General features: G+C 33.9%; 1 protein-coding gene across 2 annotated transcripts in view; it reads right to left on the reverse strand.

Annotated features, from left to right (window-relative positions):
• Window positions 1-12716, reverse strand: part of LOC102806930 (uncharacterized) — a 383414-nt gene that overhangs the window by 226297 nt on the left and 144401 nt on the right. For both annotated transcript variants that reach the window (XM_085498293.1, XM_085498290.1), the window contains exons 9-10: window positions 8932-9031; window positions 755-813 (exon numbers count right to left, since the gene is read on the reverse strand). In XM_085498293.1, coding sequence (XP_085354419.1) covers window positions 755-813; window positions 8932-9031 — 159 coding nt within the window. The remainder of the gene's footprint in view (window positions 1-754; window positions 814-8931; window positions 9032-12716) is intronic.

Here is a 12716-nt window from a genome sequence, read left to right on the forward strand (position 1 = left end):
AAAGGTCAAATGCAGGGGTCAATGAGATGTGAATTTGTATAATATGCATATTCTACAATGGAGACATTGATGAATGCCATCTCCAGTCCAGTAGAATGCGGAGGGCAGATGAGAGACTAATTTTATAAGGTACAAATTGGAAACCATGCCAAGCTTAACCACTTCTTGTTGTCGAAGAGTTTGCAGCATTAAAGTACAGGCAGACTTATTGGTCTGGTCATATTAGTGTGTAAGAAAATGAAGAATTTAACCTAGAAAAAGCAACGAATTAAGTGAGTCATCTGATCAAAGTTAGTAGTGATGGGCTACAAACATGAGAGTACGTCGAAGGCATAATTTTAGTCATGAAGAACTTGCAATTCATGGCCGGGTAGCATGGAAATGACAGCACTGATCAGACTTATTTCCATACTGAGTACTCCCAGGATGACCCTGCATCTTACTATAACAAAACCATATTTGTATATATAGGCAGAAGTAGTATTTGGTTAGTAATGATATAAACTGCCAAGCAAAGAGTGCTAGTAGATATTTGCTATTAAATAGATTGAGATTGTTAAACACTGATGTTATAAAGAAAAGTTAAAGGGTGGGGCACCATAAAGTCTCTAGTCCTACTTGTTTGCCGGAAAATTGCACTACTCCCATGATTCTAAATAACAATCGTACCCAAAACACGATTTTCAATTCTGTATAAAAAACATAAAGTAGCAAAACAATAACCTGACTTATTACAATTAAACATTTAACATACCTGTGATTCAACAGCAGCTATTTTTCCAAACAGCATTGGCATAACATTAATTGTACCACCTGAACACAAAGCAATGATACACAGTATAAATATATCTAGTCGGCTTTACGCCGATATAATTATGGTGCAATAAATTCCTGTGTACCAAGTTTCATTTTCACATTTCTTCCCACTTGGGCTTTGCAAACACATTAAGTAAATATAGAAAACTGAATATAATTGCAAAACAAAACAATGTGTCATAGCAATCTACCATGTGTGATGTACGTTTATCAACATAAATTAATTAGAATTGGCCTGATCATTACTGAGATTATTGCACTCACGAAACATTTTTTCAGGCTGCACTCAACAGCGACTTGTTATTTGGCCAAGATTTGCCTTTTATATACATGTAGAGCAGATAATTTAAAGCTTGCATTATTTAGTGAATTGCATTATTGCCTCTTCAAACACCATGTTGTGGGATCAATCAGACTGGCATGCGTGCATGTTTAGTTATCTAGCAGTACAGAAATGGTAAACCAAAATAATCATCGTTGAACCGGAGGATATTCGTCTAAAACTTACCAAATTTTACCAAACAGAGCGCCCTCAACAGCTCAGGAAGACATTTACTTTGAACGCCGGGAAATCGCAGAAATTCATAAACCTTATGAACTCATTTTAGATAACTGTTATCATGGAGCCCGTGGCTGGGGCAGATGTACGTACATTCTTTTGGATAAATAAGGTATTTTTTGTTGTTGCTTTGCTCTCTTCTTTACCCAAAGTTTAATACCAAACAAATACCAATTGTTTTAAATTTGATTGTTGTTGTTTTTTCTCTCTTTCCTTTACTTGGAGGTGCCAGACAAACTTGTTTCGTTGATTTTATTTCTTTAACCAAACAAATACTTATTGTTTCAAATTTAATTAACTGTTTTACTAGTATTTTCCGGCCCAGTTTCCCCCTTGCTAACTTTTATTTCCTTTTATTTGCTAACTTTTAAGTGTGTAGTATTTTTGTGTAGTTCTTTTTTTTATATATATATATTTTTTATTATAGTATATTTTCGCTTGCTGCAAAATGTCCAACTTCAAAATAGGTAGTTGGAATATCAATGGGTTGAATAGCAGTAAGCTGTCAAATGCTGATTTTATTAATTACACCTCTTCCCTAAACTTGGTTTGTTTCCAAGAAACTTGGCTTAGCAGTAACAGTAGTGTTAGATTAGAAAACAGCCTAGATTCATATGAGGTGATACGTCAAGACAGAAATATTGGTCGCTCAAAAAAACAAAGAGGGGGTGTCGCTGTTCTATTTAAAAGTAAATACAAACAGTACATTACACATATTTCTGGCAATACAGCACATTTTATTTGGTGTAAGATTGACAAAACAATCTGTGCTACTAATAATGATTTATACATTGGTTGTATTTACATCCCACCTGAGAACTCATTCCTTTATAAAACAAGGATGTTGATCTGTTTAGTTATCTGGAAAAAGATATTTTACAATTCTCATCCAAAGGTGATGTTCTTCTCGTAGGGGATTTCAATGCTAGAATTGGTAGCCTTGATGATAGAATTGATGATAGCAGAAATATGCATCTACCCTTACCATCCTACTATATTAATGACAATTTTGGCAACAGAAATACTATGGATGTTAATTCATCATGCTGTATTAAATTTGGTAAAAAATTAATTCAGTTGTGTATTGATTGAAACCTCATCATTCTGAATGGTAGAACTATTGGTGACTCTGCAGGAAAATACACATGTCACACTCCCCGGGGTAGCAGTACAATTGATTACGGGATAACTTCAAAGAATTTATGCGACTCATTACAATATTTTAAAGTAGCCGATTTGTCTCATTTATCAGACCACTGTGCTTTAACTTTATCTATGAAGATTAATATTAACATGTGTCTAAATGAAAATAAGGAAAGCAATGATAAATTAGATCCTTTACCATCAAAATATATGTGGAATGACCAGGCTAAGGACAATTATCAAACAAATCTTGAAAAGTTAAATAATAATGAAATTAAAAATTTTATGAGCAAACCTGATAGCATTTATGAGTCAAAAGCTGCAGTCACAGATTTTGAAAATTTAATTACAAATATTGCAGACAAATGTCTAAAGAAAATTACTTCTAAACTTAAAAAAAATAAACGCAAATTGGGTTGACCCGGATCGTTGGGCCCTTCGTAAGGAGTTAAGGAGCCTATCACGTTTATTACAAAAGTATCCTCAAGATCCATATATCCGAGGGAAATTCTTTCAAACCCGTAAACAGTATAAAAAACTAATCAAACATAAAAGTAATCAGAAAATGATTGCACAACTCAAAGAATCGAAAAATTCAAAATCAGACACATCTAAATTGTGGAAGATTCTTCGTGATATGAATGGCAAAAACCCCAGTAATAATAATGGGAATGTTCAACCTGGTGATTGGTTGGTTTACTTTACTACATCTGCAACTTGTCTTGGGCTGAGAATGGATCCTGAATTAAAATGGTGTAACCATATAGCCTACCTTTGTAGGACATGTGCATTCCGCCTAGCAAGATCTCGTCGCTGCATTCCTGAGAAAGCTCACAAGGACATTATCTCTGCCACAGTATTCTCACTACTTGATTACTGTGACACTGTGTATTCTAACTGCAGCATTACACTAAAAAGTAGTCTGCAACGTATCATCAACCTTGCTGTACGCATCCAATGTGGCTTGAAAAGACATGAACCTGTCTCCATTGCAAGATCAGCTCTTGGTTGGCCAACCATTCAAGACAGACAAACTAAACAATTTAATAAACTCGTTTACAAATGCAAGCAATATTTAGTCCCACCATACTTATCTGACCTTCTCATTTCAAACTCTGCCATCCATTCCTACAATACCAGAAATCGATTTCATATTTCAAAATCTCACACTCGCTCTTTTAAATATCGCGCAGCTATAGCTGCTAATAATATTGTATAATTTTATCTTACTACTTTGTTGTCAATTCATATTTTACCCCATTTATGCATTTTTACCTTGCCCGTACCATCAAAGATGGAAGGGAAAGGTATATTAAGGGAAAAAATTTGTCCGGCGTTGTCGTTGTTGTCGTCGTCGTTACCGTAATAATTGTTATTGTGTGCATAATAACTTTACTAATTCTATTCCAAACTTTATCAAACTTGGTCACCTTATTCATCAGTATAAAGTCTTCCATGAGTTTGTACAACAGATGTCCTGTATGAAAATATCATGCAAAAATTGAGAAAATATTTTGACTGTTTCTACTCGACTAATCACTGGTGATACACATCAAAGATCACTGATCTCAGTGGAAATATGCATTGTTGTATGTGTTCAATGAAGCACATGATTTATCTTGTAATAATATCCTTGGTAATGTATCTCAGAATTCCATACTGGGTTTCAAAACCAACTCAAGGAGAGATTGCACAGTCTGATACACATTTGCAAACCTACCAATAAAATCTTTACAGAAAACAAGATGTCAGAAAATCAATATAAGCACTCCTATGAACTGGGTGTCTAACTTTGATCAAGATCTGAAGCTAATAGAAAATCTGTTTAGTTCAAAGTTATCAAATCAAAAACAATACATAAAAAATACATTAAAAGCAAAACATTTCATCCACATTTTAAAAAGAAAATTATTCTAAAATATATGTATTCTGTATTTGACAAACAGTTCATTCGACAAATGAAAACTCACAGGAATATGTTTCAGCTATTAGAACAGAATGATAGAGTTTTTATAATACTAGTTTAAAAACACACTTCAAAGATTGCAGTGTTTGAAGATGTAGATTCTCAAGAGGCAACAGTACTGTTGACTTCTCCCTCTACTGGACACCAACTATTTAAGTTGATTTGCATACAAAGCAGAGCTTGCAACATGATAGCTATTCATAAAGGGTGTTTTTTTTTTACTTTTCATATAATACAGTAGTCACACAATGAGGCAGTTCACATTTGTCTCAGTGAATCATTCATTTTTGGCAGACACCTGTACAAAATACTTGGACTAAAGCCAGCTAAAATTTTCTGTTATCTTGCATGTTTTATGAATCTATTCACATCTAAATGCAGCACTTTTTTTTTGCAATGAGACATTTGTTTTTATACTAAAATATCTGAATTACTTTGAATAAAGCTGGAAATTATGTCCCTTAAAATAAGGCACCAATGTTTTTGTAAGATATTTACATCTATTTAAGGACATTCGGTAGACTGATTCCCCACTGTTGGTTCAACCCCAAAACTTGTTTGTATTCAAAATTAATTATGACAATGCATATTTATATTGAAACAAACTATGATAAAGGGAATTATATTATATAACAAGGGGCAAGGTCACCAGAGTTCAACTATGTTATTGTTTTGTTCAGACTACTATGTTATTGTCATTTCTTTTATTGTTATTTTATCATATTATTTCGTAGTCATTTTATTTTATACCCTATTTATGCTATTCTTTATTGTGTTCTCGTCATTTTTGCAGTGGATTGTTTAATTCTATGTTAATTTTCATATCTATATGCTGTGCATGAAAAATCATTTATGGATGTACTGTTCTAAATGAATAAATTACAATTACAAATTACTTTAAGAACCTACTTAATACTGATAGCAGCACATCAAACTCTGAGATTGCGAATGAACTTGAGAATAGTGAAAAGAGTGCAAGTAGCAACCCCTATTTAGACAGACCAATCTTAAAAAATGAAATAACTAAAGCCATTAGAATTCTTAAAAGTAACAAGGCTTCAGCAGAAAATAGAATTTGCAATGAATAGTTAAAATACGGTGAACATCACTTATTAGATGCAATACATAAACTCTTTAATATTGTTTATAGTTCAAATAACTATCCACATTCTTGGAGCACTGGCCTGTTGGTACCAATCCACAAATCTGGGTCAAAAAATAACCCGGCCAACTACAGGGGAATTGCCATCTCTAGCTGTCTTGACAAGTTATTCAATAGTATTCTAAATATTAGGCTGACATCATTTTTAGACTCTAATAACATTCTTTCCGGTAAACAGTTCGGATTCAGGCATGATTGTCGAACTACAGACAATCTTTTCATACTAAAAACCCTGGTAAATAAATATCTCTAGAGTGGTAAGTCAGAGAGCGCCAATAAACAAAATAACACAAATATTAAAAAATCAAAAAAATTATATGCCTGCTTTATTGACCTTAGAAAGGCCTTTGACAGTGTCTGGCATGATGGTCTATTCAAAAAATTAATCAAATATGGTATAACAGGGAAAATGTATAAAACTATCAAAAACATGTACAGTAAAGTAAAGTATAAAGTTAAATGTAAGGAAGGCTTAACAAAACAATTTCAGTCCAATATTGGTGTTAAAAGGGATGTAATCTTAATCCAACTCTCTTCAATCTTTTTTTAAATGACCTGCCCACTATTTTCAATCCTAGTACCTGTGATCCTCCTTATTTAGAAATCTCGCATGTCAGCTGTCTACTCTATACCGATGATATTGTGATACTTTCTAAAACTAAACAGGGATTACAGACATGTCTTGATAGTTTGGCATTGTATGCTAAAACATGGAAGCTCTCTGTCAACACTGACAAAATCAAAATTTTAATTTTCAATAAATCAAACAGACGTTTGAATAATGATACATTTTTTCTTGGAGGTATCGAACTTGATACAGTTAAATCTTATAACTATCTGGGACTAGTCATTAGTGCCAATGGTAGGTTTAAGAATGGCCTAAAAAACCTTAAACGTAAGGCTCAAAAAGCTCTGTTTTCAATGAAAGCAAAGCTTGGCTCAATTCAAAACATAAGTATAAAAGTTTCAATTTCCCTTTTTGACAAACTCATCAGACCTATCCTCATTTATGGTTGTGATGTTTGGGGTGATGAGTTCTTCACTAAATCACCAATTGAAGACGTTCAATTAAGTTATTGTCGGTATCTACTAGGGGTGTCACAACACACACCAATCATGCCATGTATAGCGAGTTAGGCAGATACCCCCTAGACGTATTTATAAACAAGCCATGCATGGCACAGTCCCCGTTTGTTATCAAATTTAAGATATATAGTTATGTTTATAGTAATATAGCTGGAATATAACCATGTCAGGAATATGATTTTTTTAACATTAAAATGATTGACATTTGTATCTGATCGTCAAACAAGTACTTGTCCATATTGAGAGATATTGCTCTGGAACAGCATTCAAAATCAGCCATTTTGAAAATATATATATATAACATGATGTATAACGAATATATAAAATTTGAACATAATCAGACAAAACAAGTCAGACATATGGGTCTGGAAACCCATTCATTAAAACAAAATGGCCGCCAGACAGCCATTTTGAATCTGATCTGAAAAATAAAATGACGTGCATCAGGAACCCGTAATGTCTAATGTATGTACCAAGTTTGAACGAAATCCATCCATAAATGCCAGAAATGCTTGATATTTGATGATTTTTTAGTACAAAAATGACAACCATTTGGCCATTTTGAATAGGATCGTCAAACCAATATATCTGTAACATGATGTATAATGAATATTTAAAATTTGAACATAATCAGTCAAAACAAGTTGGAGATATGGCACGAGAACCACATTGATTAATACAAAATGGCCGCCAGTCGGCCATTTCGATTGTTATCTGAAAAACAAAATTATTTGCATCAAGGTCCCATAATGTCTAATTATATACCAAGTTTGAGCAAAATCCATCTGTAAACAGCCGAGAAATGGTTGCTTTTTATGATTTTTTTAGCACAAAAATGGCCGCCATTCGGCCATCTTGAATTAGATCGTAAAACAAAATGATGTGCATCAAGGTCCTATAATGTCCAACGTATATACAAGGTTTGAACAAAATCCATCTGTAAACAACAGGGAAATGCTCGGTTTTGATGATTTTTAGCACAAAAATGGCCGCCATTCGGCCATCTTGAATCAGATCATGAAACAAATTGACGTGCATATGTATGATATCATATATGATCTATGTGTGAAGTTTGATTGTGATTGGTCCAGGCATTTCTAAGATACAGGTCCGGAAGCACGCACGCACACACGGAGGTCAAAACATAAGTCCCCGTTTTCAGATTTCGTCCGAACGGAGACTAATAAACAAATAATCAAATATTACAGTCGGGCCATGAATTCTAATAATGCGTTACTCAAGGAAGCCTTTGTGGTTAACCAAAACATTAAAAGTAAATGGTATCTAGAAGTAACATCGTTTTTAAACAATATCCAACAATATCATTCAGTTAACAACTGCGATAAATTAACCCCGGCACAAATGAAACAAATTGATTTGGGCATCAAAGATTTATTTCTAACAAGATGGAAAGGTGAGGTCCATAATGATAACCGCACCAAAGCAAATGAGAAAAACAAACTAAGAACATATCGGCTAATCAAATCAGATTTAAAACTTGAGCCATATTTAGTCAAGCTAAAAAACTTTGAACTGCGTAGTGTGCTTACCAAATTCCGTCTTAGTGACCATAGTCTCAAAATTGAAATGGGTCGTCATAAAAAAATCCCATTAAACAACAGGGTTTGTGGCATGTGTAACAAAGGTCTAACTGAGGACGAAATGCATTTTCTGCTGGAATGCAACAAATATAATGAATTGCGTACCAAACTGTTCAATAAAGCTAAGGATATGATCCCAGCATTTGAAAATAAACTTGCAGAGAGAAAATTCATGGAATTGTTACAGAATGAAAACGTTATTATACCAGTAGCACAGTTCATAAGTAAAAGCTTTGAAGTCAGGAAGCAGGGTCTTACTTGACATCTTAATGCCTGCTGTCAATTTAGTAATTTTATATTAGTTAGTATTTTAGAGATTTTGTATTATTTAGTAATTTAGTGATTGTATTTGTTATTTAGTATATTGCGTTTTTGTTTTTGTTTTGTTTTTATATACGGTATATTTTTCTCCTTGTACTTTGTGACCATTTTATTTCCCTTCGGGGATTGTGTAAGAGTCAATAAGTAAATAAATAAATAAACATAGAAAATACTACCCGGTAGTATACTAGTACATATACATTATAATCAGTATTTGGCAGTAGCCAACTCAGTTCAATGTATATTGTCTCCATATTTTTGAAGAGACACAACTTACCCAGTGCAACAGTACCCATAAGAAAAGGCGAGCCAATGTACTTGAAATCATTGTTTATGGTGTTGTTGACTTGTGTACCAATAAGATATGTGACTGCCACCTACAATACAACAAGTAATTATAAGTTTTGAAACAGAAATAAATAAATTACAACTTTCCACAAAGTTGTAAAGAATAATCTCATGTTATAGTGTGGTACTGATCAGACATGCCTCACATACAACAGCCAATAAGTTTGAGGGATCGAGGCAAACAAATAAGCAAATTATAACTATGCCACTATGGATGAACCTCAAGCCTGGGGTAGCCATGAGAGTGTGTTCACTACAGGCCATTTCAAGTCATCTATTTGGTCAGTGAGTATGGTTTTAGTTGTTAGCACATCTGCTTGCAGTGGCAAGGTGCTATGTTGTGTGTACAAGTTCGAATTATGTGTGCATTTGTTACAAAATTGTTAGCTTGAAATAAATTTAATGTGTGGCCATCAAAATAGATGAATGAAATCAGACTTGGGACTCAATAACTGTATCACTTGTTTGAGGACATACCTTGATGCAGAATGTGTTGTTTGAGGACATACCTTGATGCAGAATGTGTTGTTTGAGGACATACCTCGATGGGGAATGTGTTGTCTGAGGACATACCTTGATGGGGAATGTGTTGTTTGAGGACATACCTTGATGGGGAATGTGTTGTTTGTGGACATACCTTGATGGGGAATGTGTTGTTTGTGGACATACCTTGATGGGGAATGTGTTGTTTGTGGACATACCTTGATGGGGAATGTGTTGTTTGTGGACATACCTTGATCTGGAATGTGTTGTTTGTGGACATACCTTGATGGGGAATGTGTTGTTTGTGGACATACCTTGACGGGGAATGTGTTGTTTGTGGACATACCTTGATGGGGAATTTGTTGTTTGTGGACATACCTTGATGGGGAATGTGTTGTTTGTGGACATACCTTGACGGGGAATGTGTTGTTTGAGGACATACCTTGATGGGGAATGTGTTGTTTGTGGACATACCTTGACGGGGAATGTGTTGTTTGTGGACATACCTTGACGGGGAATGTGTTGTTTGAGGACATACCTCGATGGGGAATGTTTTGTTTGTGACATACCTTGACGGGGAATGTGTTGTTTGTGGACATACCTTGATGGGGAATGTGTTGTTTGAGGACATACCTTGATGGGGAATGTGTTGTTTGTGGACATACCTTGATGGGGAATGTGTTGTTTGTGGACATACCTTGATGGGGAATGTGTTGTTTGTGGACATACCTTGATGGGGAATTTGTTGTTTGTGGACATACCTTGATGGGGAATGTGTTGTTTGTGGACATACCTTGATGGGGAATGTGTTGTTTGTGGACATACCTTGATGGGGAATGTGTTTTTTGTGGACATACCTTGATGGGGAATGTGTTGTTTGAGGACATACCTTGATGGGGAATGTGTTGTTTGTGGACATACCTTGATGAGGAATGTGTTGTTTGTGGACATACCTTGATGGGGAATGTGTTTTTTGTGGACATATCTTGATGGGGAATGTGTTGTTTGTGGATATACCTTGATGGGGAATGTGTTGTTTGTGGACATACCTTGATGGGGAATGTGTTTTTTGTGGACATACCTTGATGGGGAATGTGTTGTTTGTGGACATACCTTGACAGGGAATGTGTTTTTTGTGGACATACCTTGATGGGGAATGTGTTGTTTGTGGACATATAACATAAATCAGATTTTGATACAGACGAGAAATGGCAACAACTGAAAACTACCCCCCCCCCCCCCCGGTATGTAACTATGTAAAATTATAGACATGTCACAAATTTGAATATCACAAGGTTGCAGAGACTAACTATCTAATGGAATAACAGAACAGATTTGAGGGGCTTATAATAGAAAATGCAGATGATCTGAATGAAAATGGTGATGGCAAATTTAATGAAAAGATTATAAGCAGCACTGATAATGTTTCACCAAAGCATAAGTAAACATTACACATTTACACATTTTTTTAGACTAAACATATCACGAAATAAGACACAAAATGTGCGTTTTGGTCGAAAGAAAAAATTAGGCTCTAAACCATGCTTCTGTTTCCTGTCAAAATTGGTTTATGGGTACATCTGTTTACTATGAAGAAAGTGCCATCTTGAAAACTGTCTACCAGTTGTCAATTTTGCAGAGCAGCAGCTCAAATTTCACTACTTCAAGTTTATGCATAAATTAACACCCAGGCTAGTTGTATGTACGATTGTTGTAACACTGTTCAACCAAAAACAATGCCCCAATGGCGTTTTGAAGATAAACACATTGTCAATCATTTGTGAAAATTTCAAAATAAAAGGTCAAAGCGTCTAGGAGCTATTTTTTTTAATGTTCTGGGATGTGCACTAAAAAGAAGCTGAGATAATTGATAATTTGCATAACAATTCACTAATTTGCTAATGCTCATAATTAAAATGGCTGTAACAGTTCCAAATTTAAATGTATTATCGCTTTGTTAAAAATCAAATATAGTGCATACTATGGAGATCCTGTCATTTCTTTTTTTCACCATGTTTCTTTTTTTATATTTATGTACAGCCTTGCTAAATCTTGCTAAGCATTCAAAAGAGAGAATGTTTGCACCTGTTATCTATATCATAAAATCGTTTTTTGAGTATGTTCCACTATTCACAATTCTACGAAATGTTAACAGTCTATGGCCAAGACTGTTTGGATAATAAAAATCAAACAAGCAGCCTCTCTGCTGAGATAGCTCCACTGTTAGCAATGCACATTTCAATTAAAGAACAGAAGATATCATTAGAAAATGAACAATATGCATAGTATCAATGCAATGGGACTTGCTGTTTTCAACAAGAATTCAAAAATATCATTTTTCACCATAAATGATTGTGGTTTTTACCAAGAAGAAAATATCACTTTTTACGAAAAATATTCACCAAAATTAGATAATAATAAAAGAAATAATTACGAAATGAACAAATCTGAGAGAGGTCCACATGTAGTACCTATATATGTAATAATATCAAAGCAATTGGACTTGTCGTTTTTAACAAGAGTCGAAAATATCACTTTTTACCAAAAATGACAAAAATATTCACCAAAATTAGAGAATTGACGATATCATTACAAAATGAACAAATTTAAAGTGGTTCACATGTAGTACCTATATATGTAATATCAAAGCAATTGGACTTGTGGTTTTTAACAAGAAGTCGAAAATATCACTTTTTACCAAAAATGACAAAATATTCATCCAAATTAGAGAATTAAAGATATCATTACAAAATGAACAAATCTGAGAGAGGTTCACATGTAGTACCTATATATGCAATATCAAAGCAATTGGACTTGCAGTTTTTAACAAGAAGTTGAAAATATCACTTTTTACCAAAAATGACAAAAATATTCACCAAAATCAGAGAACTAAAGATATCATTACAAAATGAACAAATCTGAGAGAGGTCCACATTTAGTACCTATATATGCAATATCAAAGCAATTGGACTTGCGGTTTTTAACAAGAAGTTGAAAATATCACTTTTTACCAAAAATGACAAAAATATTCACCAAAATCAGAGAACTAAAGATATCATTACAAAATGAACAAATCTGAGAGAGGTCCACATTTAGTACCTATATATGTAATATCAAAGCAATTGGACTTGTGGTTTTTAACAAAAAGTCGAAAATATCACTTTTTATCAAAAAAGACAAAAATATTCACCAAAATTAGAGAATTGACGATATCATTACAAAATGAACAAA

The sequence above is a fragment of the Saccoglossus kowalevskii genome, chromosome 1 (assembly GCF_978046115.1).
Source record: "Saccoglossus kowalevskii chromosome 1, keSacKowa6.1, whole genome shotgun sequence".
NCBI lineage: Eukaryota > Metazoa > Hemichordata > Enteropneusta > Harrimaniidae > Saccoglossus > Saccoglossus kowalevskii.